This window comes from Pithys albifrons, chromosome 12 (assembly GCF_047495875.1).
Source record: "Pithys albifrons albifrons isolate INPA30051 chromosome 12, PitAlb_v1, whole genome shotgun sequence".
In the NCBI taxonomy this organism is placed as follows: Eukaryota; Metazoa; Chordata; class Aves; order Passeriformes; family Thamnophilidae; genus Pithys; species Pithys albifrons.
Genome location: NC_092469.1, coordinates 12,437,036 through 12,451,487, shown reverse-complemented (window position 1 = coordinate 12,451,487; position 14,452 = coordinate 12,437,036). Strand labels below are relative to the sequence as shown.

At 43.8% G+C, this 14,452-nt stretch overlaps 1 protein-coding gene across 1 annotated transcript in view; it reads left to right on the top strand.

Annotated features, from left to right (window-relative positions):
• Positions 1–8,652: 8,652 nt before the first annotated feature.
• SLC12A4 (solute carrier family 12 member 4) overlaps positions 8,653–14,452 on the top strand; it is a 46,870-nt gene continuing 41,070 nt past the window's right edge. Inside the window, exon 1 of the mRNA XM_071567855.1 lies at positions 8,653–8,926. Within this exon, the coding sequence (XP_071423956.1) occupies positions 8,653–8,926 (274 nt within the window). The remainder of the gene's footprint in view (positions 8,927–14,452) is intronic.

Below are 14,452 nucleotides of genomic sequence, written 5' to 3'. Positions count from 1 at the left end.
AAAACCACACAGCTTGAAACATGGTAGAAAGGCATCTCAGTAGAATTTAATTTCAAAAGTAAAGTCATGTAAATGCAGCTGTGACTGGTGTCAGAAAAACTTCTGAGAGTAGTGTCTCCAGTCCTACTGACAGCAACCTGTAGTAGCAGTCACAACAGTGCATTAGTGACAGGTCAAGCATTAAACGATTGCACTCTGCTTTCTGCCTCCCAGTGGGGAGGATGATTCATCCTGCAATTGAATGCCCTTGCCCTGCACCGATTAATAACAACCCTTTGCTTTGGGAATTCCAATGCATGCTGCCTCAGCTGGCAGGTTCTGTTATGGCTGGGGGTATCGGTGAAGTACCAGATATAATTGAGATACAAACTTTGTCATAAGCTTTGTTGGCTGCCAAGTGAAACAATGCAAGTCAGGATTTATCTCTTCTAAGTAACAAGTTGTCCTAACATGAATTCTGAAAATATTTATGGCTATTTCTGTAAATCTCAAAATCTATGTACTATGAGCTACCTTAGGCTGATTTTTTAAGTAAGATCCAAAGTTCAAAGTATCTTAAACAATTGAAGGCTCATGCTTTTTACATGTGTGGCATGGACAAAAACTACAGACATGATATTGATGCAGACTATTGATTTTATTCTAAAAGGTTGATGCCAGGGTCCTTCCCCCAGTACTATTATTTTTCAGACTAATGGACTGTAGCATCCACAGAAATAAATCATTTCAGTTCTCAGTTGTTGCATCTGGGCAAATGGTGATGCTGGAAACCAAGACTCCAAAGGCTATTGATGGTCTAACACATAGAGCAAACCTGTTATGTCAAATCTGAGTAGTTCAGTTCCTGTATCCAAGTTCTACCCAGCAGGTCACTTGTTTGGGCCATGGAGGACTTCTGCAAGTTTTACACTGGATGTAGATTACTCAACAGTGCCACTATTTACCATCCAAATTCCAAACAACTTGCCAGCATATTTCTATGTCTCAGCAAACATTGTGCATTAAATCTAACCACCTATATAAGTTTATTAACTTTGCTTGATTTTACACATCAGGTTCAGTAGGCATCTGCTCCACAGAATGAACTTTGGAAAGCTGGGTATTATTGCATCTTCCTCCCCTTCTGGAGTGCCATAGCAGGTTATGCCAGCTCTGTCAGCTCTGGCTGCTGCACTCCTGCCCTGTTTCTTGGCTGCATGTTGGCTCCCCTGTCCCCTGAGACAGCATTGGTGTTTGTGTAACTATACAGTAAGCTGGTTCAGGGAGCTGATCTAGCTGCAAACTGTTCTACTCTGTCAGGGGATGAGTTTCCTGCTGATCGCGTGAGTGATTGGGTTAACTGTGCTCAGTGTTAGGGGAGGGGAGGAGTGAAAAAGCAGAGTGAGACTGCAGCAACTTGGATTTCTTCCATTTGCTATTGAAAGCAGAAGCTCTGTTTGCTCTTCTCTGGATTTATACATATGGAAACGATCAGATTGCTTCAAATTCTAAAAATGTAAAAAGTTTAAACTACAACAACAACAAAACCCCCCAAATAACACAAAGATTCTTCCCACTAGTAGTGGTGCTTTCATTTACTCTTTAAATTTGCTGGATTTAATTTGCAGACCCAGAGAAGTATGTGAGTGGGTCTGTGGAACTGTTTTCAGGACAGACTGTGATGCTGGATAACCCTTCTTGAACTGCTCTGGAAGATTCAGTGTTTCAAGAATTATTGTTCTTTTTCTTATTTTTTTAATCTGATCTTGATTTTTGCTTTGGTATCTTACCTACAAACCTTACACCTATGTAGAACAACTTGAGATGGTTTTCCATTTTTTATTTTTCCATTGAGACGATTTTCCATTCTTTACATTCTGAAACCAGAGATTTTTACTAGCCTTCATGTTTATTTATAACTTCATTATGAAATAGGAAGGAAATAGAGGAAAAACAAAATCTGTGGCAATGGGAAGCATTTCTGTTCCATATCTTTATTTCACAAATGTCCAGAATCTTCAGTGACTGAGACAGACCCTCTCAGTCACTTAGTCCAGTATTACCAGATGAGCTGCTTGTAGCCTGTTTTGCCTCCTGGCTCTCAGATTGCAAAGCTGTCAATTTTTCCCCAGTGTCTATATTTTTTTGAGAAATGATTACAACCTGTGAAGTTCCATTTTGGTTTTCTTTTTTCAGTTTTTTCAAAACAAAAACAACAACCAGCTCCTCTTTCCTAAAGCTGTGACCTCAGAGATATTATACCTGGTTCAGTTGCTTCTGTGATAAGTCAACAAATAGTGGAGGGGGAAAACCCAAGCACAGTAAACAGTTCAGCATTGAGCTTACACAAGAGAAATGTTGCTGCTTCTAATCATGGCTGTGGCCTTAACAATCAGAACTCAGATGAGAGAGCACCCAATTTTGTCCTGTTTCTGTTGCTTCTCTCCAAAAATGGTTTAAACTGCATTAGGATGATTCTTTCCTCTCTATATTGGGTCTTTTGCTCTGAGACCCTTTCTTAGCACCTGGTCCATGTGTTTTCATAAAGCACTCCTTTCTCCAGCTCTGCAGTGAGAGGACAGCACAGAGCCCAGGAAGCAAGAACTCAAGTTCCCCCAACGGTTGTTGCTGAGAAACAAAATAAAGATCAAAATATCTGAGATCAAAACTGGAGCTAATACAGGTTTTGTCAGGCAATTCAAAAGAAGGTCTCTTTAATCTGGAATACAAACATTTGGAAAAAAGCTTAATACAGTTTTGAAAAGTCCATTTGAATTAATTTCTCTGAGTGTTCTGTAGTTAAACTCAACATCTAAAGAGTCTTGTCTAGGCCTGTGTTCAGTTTTTTCTCTGAGCCTTTTATTAAAAATTAAACAGACCATGACAAACTTATTCATGCTAAAAATGTAACTGATGTGAAAATTGATCCTTTAAAAAAAGATAAAATCCCACAACAAAACACTGAGTAGCATTTTCCCCAACATCTTAATTCTACATTAAAAATTACTGCAGTGTTTAACAAGTTTGTTGTAGCAAACTTTGATACAGTTCTGATTTTATTTACAGAACTTGGCTGAGCAGGAAAAAACGTATCTCAAAGACTAAGTAACTTTTCAGTTTCTAAAGATGAGATTAAGGTATCTTTATAGAAATGGCTATTCCAGGCATCAAATATATTTATGAGCAATTTTACAAGTGAACTAGAAGTTCCTTAAAGTAAATAAATTTTGAAGATAAATGGCACCATAGTGTCCTCTTGTGGTCTTTTAACGTTCAAGCTGTGACATGTTTTCTAGTAGAATAGCAAAATTTTCAGTTGCCTTTAGCCCAAGAGCTCCTGCATTACTATAATGTGGCCTTTCCTTGCCTTACTTTTCTCCTGGAAATGGCACATCGGGTCTGCTACAAGCACTGCCCACACTGTGCCCCATTCTTCACAGGTGGGTGGACATCTTGTGGTCCTCTCCAAAGGGTGTCTTCCAGCCACTGCCTGTCTGTGTCAGGGGAGAAGCAGACCCTGCTCTGTGTTAGGCACAAACCTTTGCAGCCAGGTTGCCAATTTCCAGCCTGCTTTGTCCACAGGGCTGGTGTGATCCTCGGATGTGGAGAAGCAGGAATGTGCTGAAAACCAAAGTTCACTGTGGTGAAATGCTGGTCATGAACTTGCAGAATTCCTGTCAAGCCCCATGTCCAGGGAAGCTGTACCTTGGCAGTGGAAAATTTTGTTTTGCTATTTTTTTCTGATGGTCAGCTCTTGGCTACTTGTCACCCAGGTTCCACTCTGGTGGGAAAAATCTATCCAAACAATAATTAACAGTTACAGATTCCCTGCTGTGTGTATTCCAGCCTTTCTCTTTGCACAACTCTTAAATATCTCTGTACTTTGTAAAATAAAGTTGGCTTTGAAACTTGCAGGTGTTCAATACTTTCAGATATCAGGGCTTTGTGCCTCACTGTATGGGGGCTAACTGAGCAGGGTTTCAGTTTCCCAGAGATTTTTTGATTATACTAGGTCTATGCTGTCTGTAAATCTGCAAATGTTTTCCCTAGCCAACCACTTTATTTCTGTTCTAACAGAATGTATTTTCTCTTTCTGGGCCACTACCCTACTACTAACTGGATGATCCAGGATATTTCATAAATACTACTCATGTCACATGGTTTAGAAATTTCCTGTGGTTTCAAAGCATTATTTCATAGATTTTCCCACTGGCAAAGAGAAGAGAAGCAGTATACTGGTCTGTTTTAACACAGTTGGAATATGATTATTATCCAAAGTACTGGAATAAAGGTATTCCACTCAAGAAATTTGATGTATTTTGGATTAACAGGTATGGATTTTATCTCTCAGACTTCTAGGGCAGTGCATCCTGTGCATATACCTCTGGGCAGGCCACATATTCTGCCTGGGGACATAAATATTACAGTCATGTAATTACAGAAATGACAGCAATAACTGGGCACATTAATTCCACCAATGAGATATTTCCAAACTTAATTTACAGAAAATTAATTTAAACTTTCTACCAAGCCTTCTGAGGTATCATATTGTTATAGAGCACACCAAACAATGTTAGGGACAACATAATTTTACAGATGAATTAAACCCCTCCCTGAATTTTATGACATATTTAATTCTAAGCATGATGCTGTTTTCTTGGCCTCAATTTTCCTATTTAGAAAAAATAATCTGTTTAAAATTAGGCATTTCCCCATGAAATTTAGGAAGAAGGGAAGATCCTTAAAAGCGATCACTAGTGCTGATAGTAGTTTTGTGTGTTCAGTTTCTCTTAGGATGAGAATCTGTGAACTGCTGTCTGCCAGGGAAGGGAAGAAGCTCCTTGTACACACAAGCCAAGCCTGTGTCTCTCACAGCTGATGAGCTGTGCAGTCACTATTTCATGCTCAGCTGTAAAAGCCAAGCTCCTTTTTTTAATACTTCAGTGGTGTCACCTGTAATAAGAAGCATTAAAGGCAAACTTGACCTTGCTTGCCTGCCCTGAGGATTTGTATCAGGCCCTTCAGTGGTTTCCTAAACCAGCCTTCTGGGAGACTCAGTTTCTCATACAGCCTTTCCTTTGAGTTGAACAACACAGCTGTTTACTCTGAAAGGGTACTGACCTTTCAGCTGGAAGCTTGTACCTACTTAAGGTAGCTCACAAACACCCAGTGGCTTACTAATTAAGAACTGAACTGTGTCTTTGATTACATGATTTGTAGTTAATAACAATTCATAAAGCAGTCCCTGGCTGCGTATCAGAGGGCAGATGATGGACTTGCTGATTTCACTGATTCTGTTAATGTACAGTAGAGAGGGAAAATACAGACCTTTTCTGTTCTAATAAGCCTTAATTCTGCTGAGCTGTACTCAATGTTTTTTGCTGTGAAACCAACAGAATTTTTCTTGAAGTGCAGTTTTTCTCTTTTGGGACTGGGATGGGGTGTGTAGAGAGATGAAAATAAAGAGAAGGAAATCAATAGTATTGTCTCTGCTTTTTTTTTTTTTTCCACTGACCAGTCTGTACACATATGAAACCATAATTGCAAATTCTATTTACCTTTGTAGAAAACAGGTAATTTTCATTCCTGACATTTAATGAGAGGATAGCAATGTTGCCTCAGGTAAATTCTGTAGTATTGTAGATCATCTAGTTTCATTCCAGCATCACATTCACTTCGGACAACTTTTGAACTTATGATGGCCACTCATATAATTCAGAATAACAATCACTTATCATCTTCAGGGGATAAAAAAATGTTAATCATGTGGGTTGAAACTGCATTCTCTTACAAACCAGATGCTAAACAACATTGATATGGGTAGATAACTTCTTAGCTTTAATTACGGTCTTTCTACAAGTCAGTGAAGAACCATTGTATTTAGACAAAAGAAATATTTTTGCTTCAATAAACTTGAATGGTTTCCTAGGGATCAATTCTCTCTTGAGATATTCAGATGCAGTTTCCATTCCAGAGAGGGGAGTTGCTGGTATATGTGCATGAGCTTCAATTTTTTTTTTATTTTTTCCCCTTATGGGGTACAATTTCAGTACCACTAATTTTATGATACTAAACCATTTTGTACTGGCATACATGCATTTTTTGGGGCCTAACAAAAAGTAGCTCCTTGCCACATCTGCTTTCAAAAGGAAGATGAGAAGGAAGTGCCCAGTTTAATTCTTCTTCCTGAATAAGCATGACTCCAAAAACATTAACTCTGGAGACATATTTCTTATCTAGGACATTTTAGTTATACCAGACACTTCTCAGAAGCTTTAGTAAGTGGAAAACACGAAAGAAGACAACTGAACATGAACTAACCTGCTTAATAGTGAATTATCATCTTGCCCTTTTTCTATATAAAGTTATTTGTCTCCTAACAATTAAATATTTTCCTGTTTTCTTGCTGGGCTTTAGCTTATTAGGTCATACTTTTCATAAACACTAATGAAACATAATTCAACCACTGAGGGGAAAACAGAAAATGCTACTTTTTGGCCCATTGTTCTAGTTTACTCCAGGGAAAAAACATACTGCTGCAGGTAAGACAGTGGACTAAGTGGTGCATCAGGACACTTCCCGTCTTTCAGAACCAATGCTTTTAAAATTAACCAGAAACACTTCCTAGATTATCAAAATTGCCCTAACCTGCACAGAAACTGCAAGTAAAACTTCACAGCCCTCAGTGGCACTGCATATACAAACATGCTCATTTTAGGGTTACTGAGGGGAAAAAAAGATTTCACTCTACATCTTCAAGTAACCATGAGTTTTCAGGAGAAGAAATTGTTTTGTTTTTTTCAAACTCCTCCAAAGCTGATGAGGCTGTAATAGAGATGCACATGGCCACGTGGAGATCATTGTTGTTTCCCCCAACGGAACAGAGACAAATGTAGGTTATATGAAAGTGTAGGAGTCTTAGAAGTCTTTCCACCTGTCTGATCCATACCAAGAGGTGTAATTGCTCTGACTTTCCCCAGAGGTGGTCTACCAGCAACTTTGTGTTAAGTGAACTGAGAGACTTGTACCCCCTTGGCAGCAGTCACTCCACAGCATGGATCCTTCACATTATTTCAAACCCCAACTAATTAAAGGTAGACCTATTACTCAGTTCTCGTGAATAAAGCATTCTGCCTCATGTTTGTTTCTCTTCTGCTCATTACAAATTTTCTTTCTCCCCGTGACCTGGGGGTTGCTTTGTCAAAAAGACAGGACAAATTCAGAGTGCAGGGGATAAGGTGGTTCTGAGCATAGGAAATGTTCAGTCTTAGCCTCTTCCTCTCCTCTAACCTTTGTATCCTCCCATAGACTCCTGTGCAATCTGAAGACAAAACTTCCATCTTTACTGGATTGACTTGTATACAGATTTCTTGATTAGTGAGTATTTTAGTCAAAAAATCTACAGAACGAGTTTGACTTGACAGTCCACAGTAAAATGCACAAATTGATTTCTAGAGCTTTTTTGCTGACGATTTCATAATGCATTAGAAAGGGATCCTTTGTGTCAAGGCTATCTTTCAAATGCAGGCAATAAATAGCATTATCAACAATTAATTCACGTTTAAACTCCATGTGAAGGCTACCATGCGCTAAATGAAGTCCGAGATGCCCATTGCTGGCGCCAGCTTTTTCAAATGTGAAGGCAAAATCAAATTTTGCTCCCTGGGGGCCGAGAGGCTGCGCTGAGCGTCTGGCGCGCCGCGGGCTGTGCGGGCTCTGCCGCCGGCGGAGCTGCTGGGAGGGGGCGACACCCCCTGCTCCTCGAGTGGGACAGAACAATGGGGCACCGCGGCTCCCAGGCCCTGCCAGGGCAGCAGGGCCACAGTTCATCAGCCCCGGCAGTCTGCTGCCTTAGTAACTGTGTGCTTTGCATACAGCTAAAACACCCTCGGCTTCAGCGCGCATGCAAATGTCCCCGGGGCAGCGTGGTGCCCCCCACGCCTTTGGCACTGCCGTGTTTCCCGTTTCCCTCGGGCTTGCTCTGCTCGCCACGTCCCCGCTGAGGGTTTCGTGCAGTCAAGAGCCGAGAAAGGGCACAAGGGACACAAACCACGGTGCGCTGCCACCGCAGGCACAGGACGCGGGGCAGCTGCTGCCACCGCACCCGCACGGCCCCAGCGCGGCTCGGTGGGGACAGCCCCGTTCCATCACCCCAACCCGGGGTCGAACCGCCTGCCGGGGGTCGTGACATCCCCAATGGGCTCGCTCTGCCCCCAGCCCAGCGGGACTCCCAGGTGCCCTGTCCGCACCTCGGCTGCTGATGCTTCCCCGCATCACCCCGCCCCTCCCGGGGTTTCGGGACCACCCGGCCCCAGCCCCGCCATCCCCGCCACCGCCGCCATCCCCGCATCGCTCCTGCCCAGCAAATGGCGGCGGCGGCGGGGGAAGGAACCCCGGACACGGCGGAGGGAAATTTCCTCCCCGAGGCGGCCCGGCAGCGCCTCAAGGGAGGGCGGCGAGCGGAGGGCGCCCGCCCCGCCACGCCCCGCTCCCACCGCCCTGGGGCCCGGGTCCCATCACGATGGCCGCAGAAAGATGGCTCCCCCTTCCCCGCGCTGCCTCGCCGCCCCCGGCCCCTCCTCCGTGTCCGCGCTGCTGAGCGTCCCCCGCGCGGAGCTCGCCCGGCGCTCCCGGGGGCGGCGGGAGTTGCACCGCCCCGGCGCTCGCGGTGGAATGGGTGGAGTTGAGGAGCGCGGTTTCCTGAGAGGAAGTGACCGCACGGGGCAGGAATGCGCCGCCGGCTCCGCGCCGCGTCCCGCCTGCCTCGCCGCGGTGCCGCGGGGAGCCCTCGCCGCCCCGCCAGCCATGCCGCACTTCACCGTGGTGCCGGTGGAGGACAAACCCCGCGCCGAGTACGACAGCGTAGAAGGGCTCAGCTGGGTGGACTACCGGGAGCCGGCCGCGGCGCCCGCCCCTGGGGACTCCTACGACACCGTCAGCTCCGACGGTGAGCGGACACGGCCGGGGCGGGGGGCGGCGGTGCCCACGCTCCGGGGCTCGGGCCAGCCCGGCCCCGCTCCGCCGCCGCCGCGGAGCACAAAGGCGGGGGCGCTCCCGGGTCTGCGCCGGAGGAGGAGCCCCCCCGGCTCCGCCGTTGCCGGGACGCGGCAGCCCATCCCCGTGGGTGAGCGCTGCGGCCGCTGGCAGCCCCATGGCAGCCCCAGGGGCCGGGCCGAGGCTGCGACGGCGGTGCCGGGGTTGCGCTGGGCGCGGCGCTCCCCGGTGCTCGCAGGGGATACCCGGGGGTTCCCTCCGCCCCCCAGCCGCTTGTTGACAGCCCGGGATGCGGTGGGGAGCGGAGCCGCAGCGGAGCGCCGGCTCTTATCGTTCCCCCCCAAACTGCTGTCTCCAGAGGTGATAAGAGTACGTGGGCATACACTCAAGTGTCTTCAGTGCTCCGCTGCCAAAATAAACGAGTGATAGCGAATTCGGTTAAACTAGCAGCGTCTTAGGTTGCTGCTTTTCTTGTTTGTGTCACCTTAAAAAACGCAGCTGTCCAGCAAGGTCCCTCTCCCTCAAACCGGGCCCATGAATACTACAGCAAGTGGCTCATAAGTGCTCCTGCCAGGCTGAGCTGCTTTTTGTTAGAGGTTAATTTATTCCAATTACAGAAGAAGATCACGTAAGTAGGAGGGGGTTTTGCGTGGTGAGAAGTGCATTCTTTAACTAGGCGGCTGATATCAGCCCTCAGCCTCTCTTGGTGTTTTGCTGTTACTTTTAGGTAATAAATCAATTTAAATACAGTGAGTCTTCCTAGTGGGAATGTGAAGGACACTTAGATTTAGACAGGAGAGTCGTTCTGGTGCAAGGTTGTTTTAGCTCTTTGTGCAGTCTGGTTTTTTTTTCTTCTGCCTTGGTTGTGTTCAGTTTTCTGTAACCTTTAGGAAGAGGATCTTCCCATGGGCTTGGCTGGTGGATCTGACTTACCCTTTGTGAATCATGCGTGACTCTAGGCAACAAAAGAAAAAGCAGTAAACACCTGACCTGTTCTTCCTTGCCTGTGCAGTCAAACTTTTCAGACTGCAAATTATTGGATGTACAGTAATCCCTGAAGGGAGTTTGCACTGCTCAGACCTGTGCTTAAGGAAGCCGACAGGGTTATTTTGCTGAGTGATACTCAACTGTCATAAGAACAAAGTTCAGTTCCTGCTTTGTTACTTTGTTCATTTCTCTGAGAATATGTGCTTCGATCTCCCCATATGTACCCACTGTTTTTTTTTTCTTTCTTTCTTTGTATAATTTTCAAGGAATTTTTAGGTTTTGTATACCAAGTAGCTTACATGGCCCTAATGTCTGTTGTGTTGGTTCTTTCCATGTCTAATGTGGTTATTTGGGAATGACCAAAGGTAGTTGTTTTTCCCAGGCTACATATTATCACAAATAATTTGAGGCACTAGCCCTAAAGGCTGTTCAGGGCCTGCATTTAGTTTTTTACAAAAGGTCTGTTTTACTCTCAGGTTATTTACCATGTAGTCTATGTGCATGAAAGTAACGGGTATTTTTCACCCATCTCAGCAGGTCGAGGTGGACATCTTGTGGAGTGCTTTTTCCACTATCTAGCTTTGGCCATGGGTTGGTAAGTGTGGTTTATGGAAGGTGCTGCCATGGTGGATAAAGGAAGGCCAACTCAAACCATCTCATTTGGATATGAGACTGCCTGTAGGATACATGCAAACAACACACTTCAGAATACTCACTGGGCTCTCTGTCACAGTCCCTTAAATCACTGGCAGTTTGTAGTCTCCTGTGCACTGCTGTTGTGACTGCAGTGCACGGCCATGCTGCTGGAAGGTAGCTGAGTGTCTTTATTTAAAGCCGATAAATATCTGGTAACTTCATTATTATATGGTAGGGTAGGTCTGTTTCTGCGTGAACTATAACTGCCTTCTATTTTTTAATATACTTTCACTGTAATTAAGTATTGTTTCATATCCTCAGGGTGTGCATATAAAGATATATGTCTTGCATACCTGTACTGACAAGCATGTTTTTCCCCACTAGCCTTTTCTGTCTCTTTCTAGTTTTTTTGAGTTTGTAGCTCTGTAGACGGGAGTTTGAACTCCCTTGTGTTACTCCTTTGGGTTTTGGTGCTTCATTCTCCATCCTATGTAGAATACCCAGCCCTCTCCTATGGGGGGAGCGTTGGTGATATGACACGGCAGAGATCGAATCTTCTGTTGAAGGTAGAGTATTTCACAGCTGTTTAGTGCTGGCTGGAGACTGTAGACTGGAGGGAAGAGAGTGACCCTCCAGAGCCATCTGTGGCAGCTGATAACGGTCTCTTGGAGAGGGATTTGTTGTTGGTAGTGGTGTCTCTGATTCCAGATAAAGTACACTGTTTGACTTGAGTGCACAGTTCAAGTTGTAGGCTGTGGCCCTGTGGGAGTGCACACAGTTGATTGATAGTGACACTGCATGGGTGCACACAGAGCTGCCTGAGCAGTGCTGGTGGTTCTGCTGATGTTCTGTGAACCTTCTCCTGGGAAGATTTTATTTTGTCAGCTTGTTATTCAGAGCCTAATTTTAAAACTTGTTTGGATTGCTGAGTTCCATTGAAGATGGGTTAAGGTGACTCAGTAATGACATGGCCCTTCAAGAGTATGGTCTGTCATGGTACTTAACTGTGCAAAGTAGTGGCTGTGTTGTCCAGTACTCCTTGCACACTCTCTTAGGCTGTTCCTTATGATTCTAATGGATTCTGATTTCACTCTGACCTTTCACCCCAACCTTTATTTGTCATAACTCTGTTTTTTAATTTTTTTCCTCTGAATTTTGCTTTATTTAGGACATGAAGTGATAGGGTATCATCTAAACACCACAGCCATGAAGCCATTCTGCAGCAGAATTTCTTGTCAACCATTTCCATAAGAAGACATTAGACAGTGTGCAATAATTTAGCTTTCCCAGATAGCTCCAGGGCTTGCTTGTGAATAAAATCAGCCTTTTTTGTCTAAGCAGGTTCCACTGACTGCCACTGCTTGTAATAGACTTTGACATCTTTCATTTAGAAAAAGAAGTACAAAGAATTATCTTGTGATCCTATGATAAACCCGTGAGCCCTTCTTTATGGATCGTCAGGGATGAGAAATGTGAATTTGGCATCCCCTCAGACTTTGAAATAATGCCAGCATGTTAGGTTGGGTACACAGGGCAAGAAGAGGGACAGTAGGGTCTGAATAGTGTTTAAAAAACAAAATATACTTTGCTTTAATAAGAATCTCAGCTCCACAGTGATTGCGCACCCTGTTAACCAAAGTGTGGCAATGTCATGTGTTCTGTGGGAAGTTATTTATCTTCCCTTTACTTTTGTATTTGGAAATGAGACACTAATCAGCTTGGTGTCACTAACCAGCTTTGGTCAGCTGTCACCCCAGATTTTTACCAAGGAATTGCTCTGCTTATGTTCCGTTTATCACATGGCTTCCTCTCAGTCCAGGGTTCTCTAACTGGACCTAAGACCTTTTCCTCATGCTTATGTTCTGCCTCAGTGTGTTCAGTGCTCTTGTGTAGCAATGGATTCTACTGCTTGTTTGCAACAAGCTGTTTTTGAAAAATGATAATGTGATAATGGAGGGCTTTTACTTTAAGCTTCTTCCTGGTTCACTGCTTTTAATATGTGGTAACTTACTAGTAAAAATTGTCAGTCTTTTGCAAGACTTGAAATAAAGCTCACATAAAATATATCTGAAGATCCTTTTAATGGGGACACATAAATCATTCAAACATTCTTCTTCAAAGTGCTTAATTCTTACATGTAGGTGTTTTGGCAAAGTCCAGAGATAAGATAAAATTAGTCATGTAATAAATTAAACACTACAGCTAAGTAGGACCAACAGAAATATGTGTCCAAATAACATTTAAATTTTCTTAACTGAAAAGAACTGGCAGCAGTGTGGGTAAACGGCACAGTTAGATTGGTCAGAGCGGAATATTTTTGCATAACCTTTGTAGATCATGTGTCTTCAGCGTTTTTCATGTTGCCTCTAAACGGCAGAAGGAAGTTGTGGAGAAGACAGATTGTGGTGGAGTTGAGGCAAAACCTCTGAATTGTTTGGAGGAAAGAAAGTAACCTGGGAATAGCAATACTGATGTCAGTGAACTGCCTCGTCTGGTGATTTGTTAGCTATTGTCTTGCTGAAAATGGTATGGAGACTGCAACTTCTTGCATGTAGCTGCATTTTGATGAGGAAGGGTCTTTTTTCTGTTTTGCCAAGCTTGGCATCTGTTTTCCGTCTCTGAAAAGTATGATGTATAAATTTGGAGGTATTAAAGGTGTACTGTCAGTGCTAAATATGTCAATATTTGTTTCTGCTCCTTAATGGGTACTTGTGGGATACACAGCAATGGTTGTGATTTGAAATGCAGATCTTGAAAGAGGTCTTAGCAGCAGGGTCATACATCTGAAGCACTGAGAGTTTATTTGGCCTTTTTTTTTTTTTTTTAACTTTCTATTTGAGCAGTCACCAATTAGCACAGCACTGATAGCAGTGCTAGACTTCAGAATACTTTTCTTAACAATACAGATGCAGGAGGAATGGACTCTTGCTTCAGATAAGGAAAGATAAGAGTTTGGTATGTGAAAAATGAGAGTGGGAAAAGTGCTTTGTCACATAATTGGCTGTTTGAAACAGTTGGCTGAATTAAGGAGATGGTATATACTTTATTGCCTGTAAGCAAAGGAATTTCTTGGAGAAGCTCATTTTAGTGGAGCCCATGGTGGATACCCTCTGTTTCAGCAACATCCAGTGTTGTAATGTTGAATTCATCTGTTAAAATGCTTGTCTAGGGAAAGAAGAAAGTTCATGTTACTGCATAAACTGTTACTTTTGGTAAACATGTCTCACACCTCCTTTGTGCCGTGATTAAGGCAGAGCTGCAGAGGCTGCAGCTGTCCGGTACCAAAGAGTCCTGGTGCCAGCTGCTGGTGACCAGGAGACTTAGCTAAATATAGAAAAACATGGGCCTTTTTGTGGGTTCTCTGGTATTTGAGTTATTTGAAAAAGCTTTGGGAAGGATCTTTGTGATACGTCTAAGTGATGTGAAGGCAGCTCCTGTCCCCCTGTATGTGTGGGTCTGCATGTTGCAAAAACTAAGAGAGGACTATTAAACCCCCCAAAACCCCTCTGCTGTTTTTTTGTAGCTGCTGATTTTTTGTGTTTTGGAGAACACCTGCATTAGAGGCTAAGCAATTGCACATGAAAAGACATGGAGTTTTCTTCTAATTCTCACTGCAAATCTGTGCTAAGCGCCCATTTCAGACTTTATTTGAGAGTCAGTTTGGGGAATTGTTTAATATGCTGAAGCTGCATCTTCTCTATTCACTCTGAACTTTTCTAAAGAAATTTAAAGGTTTTTTTGGGTTTCTTATATGGTGTCTGTAGTGCACATCTCTCTCACGTATAAAATTGATCTGTGTGTGTTATTCCATTTCCTGTTACAAATTTCTTCAGTGTTTCGCTTCCTTAAAGAAAAT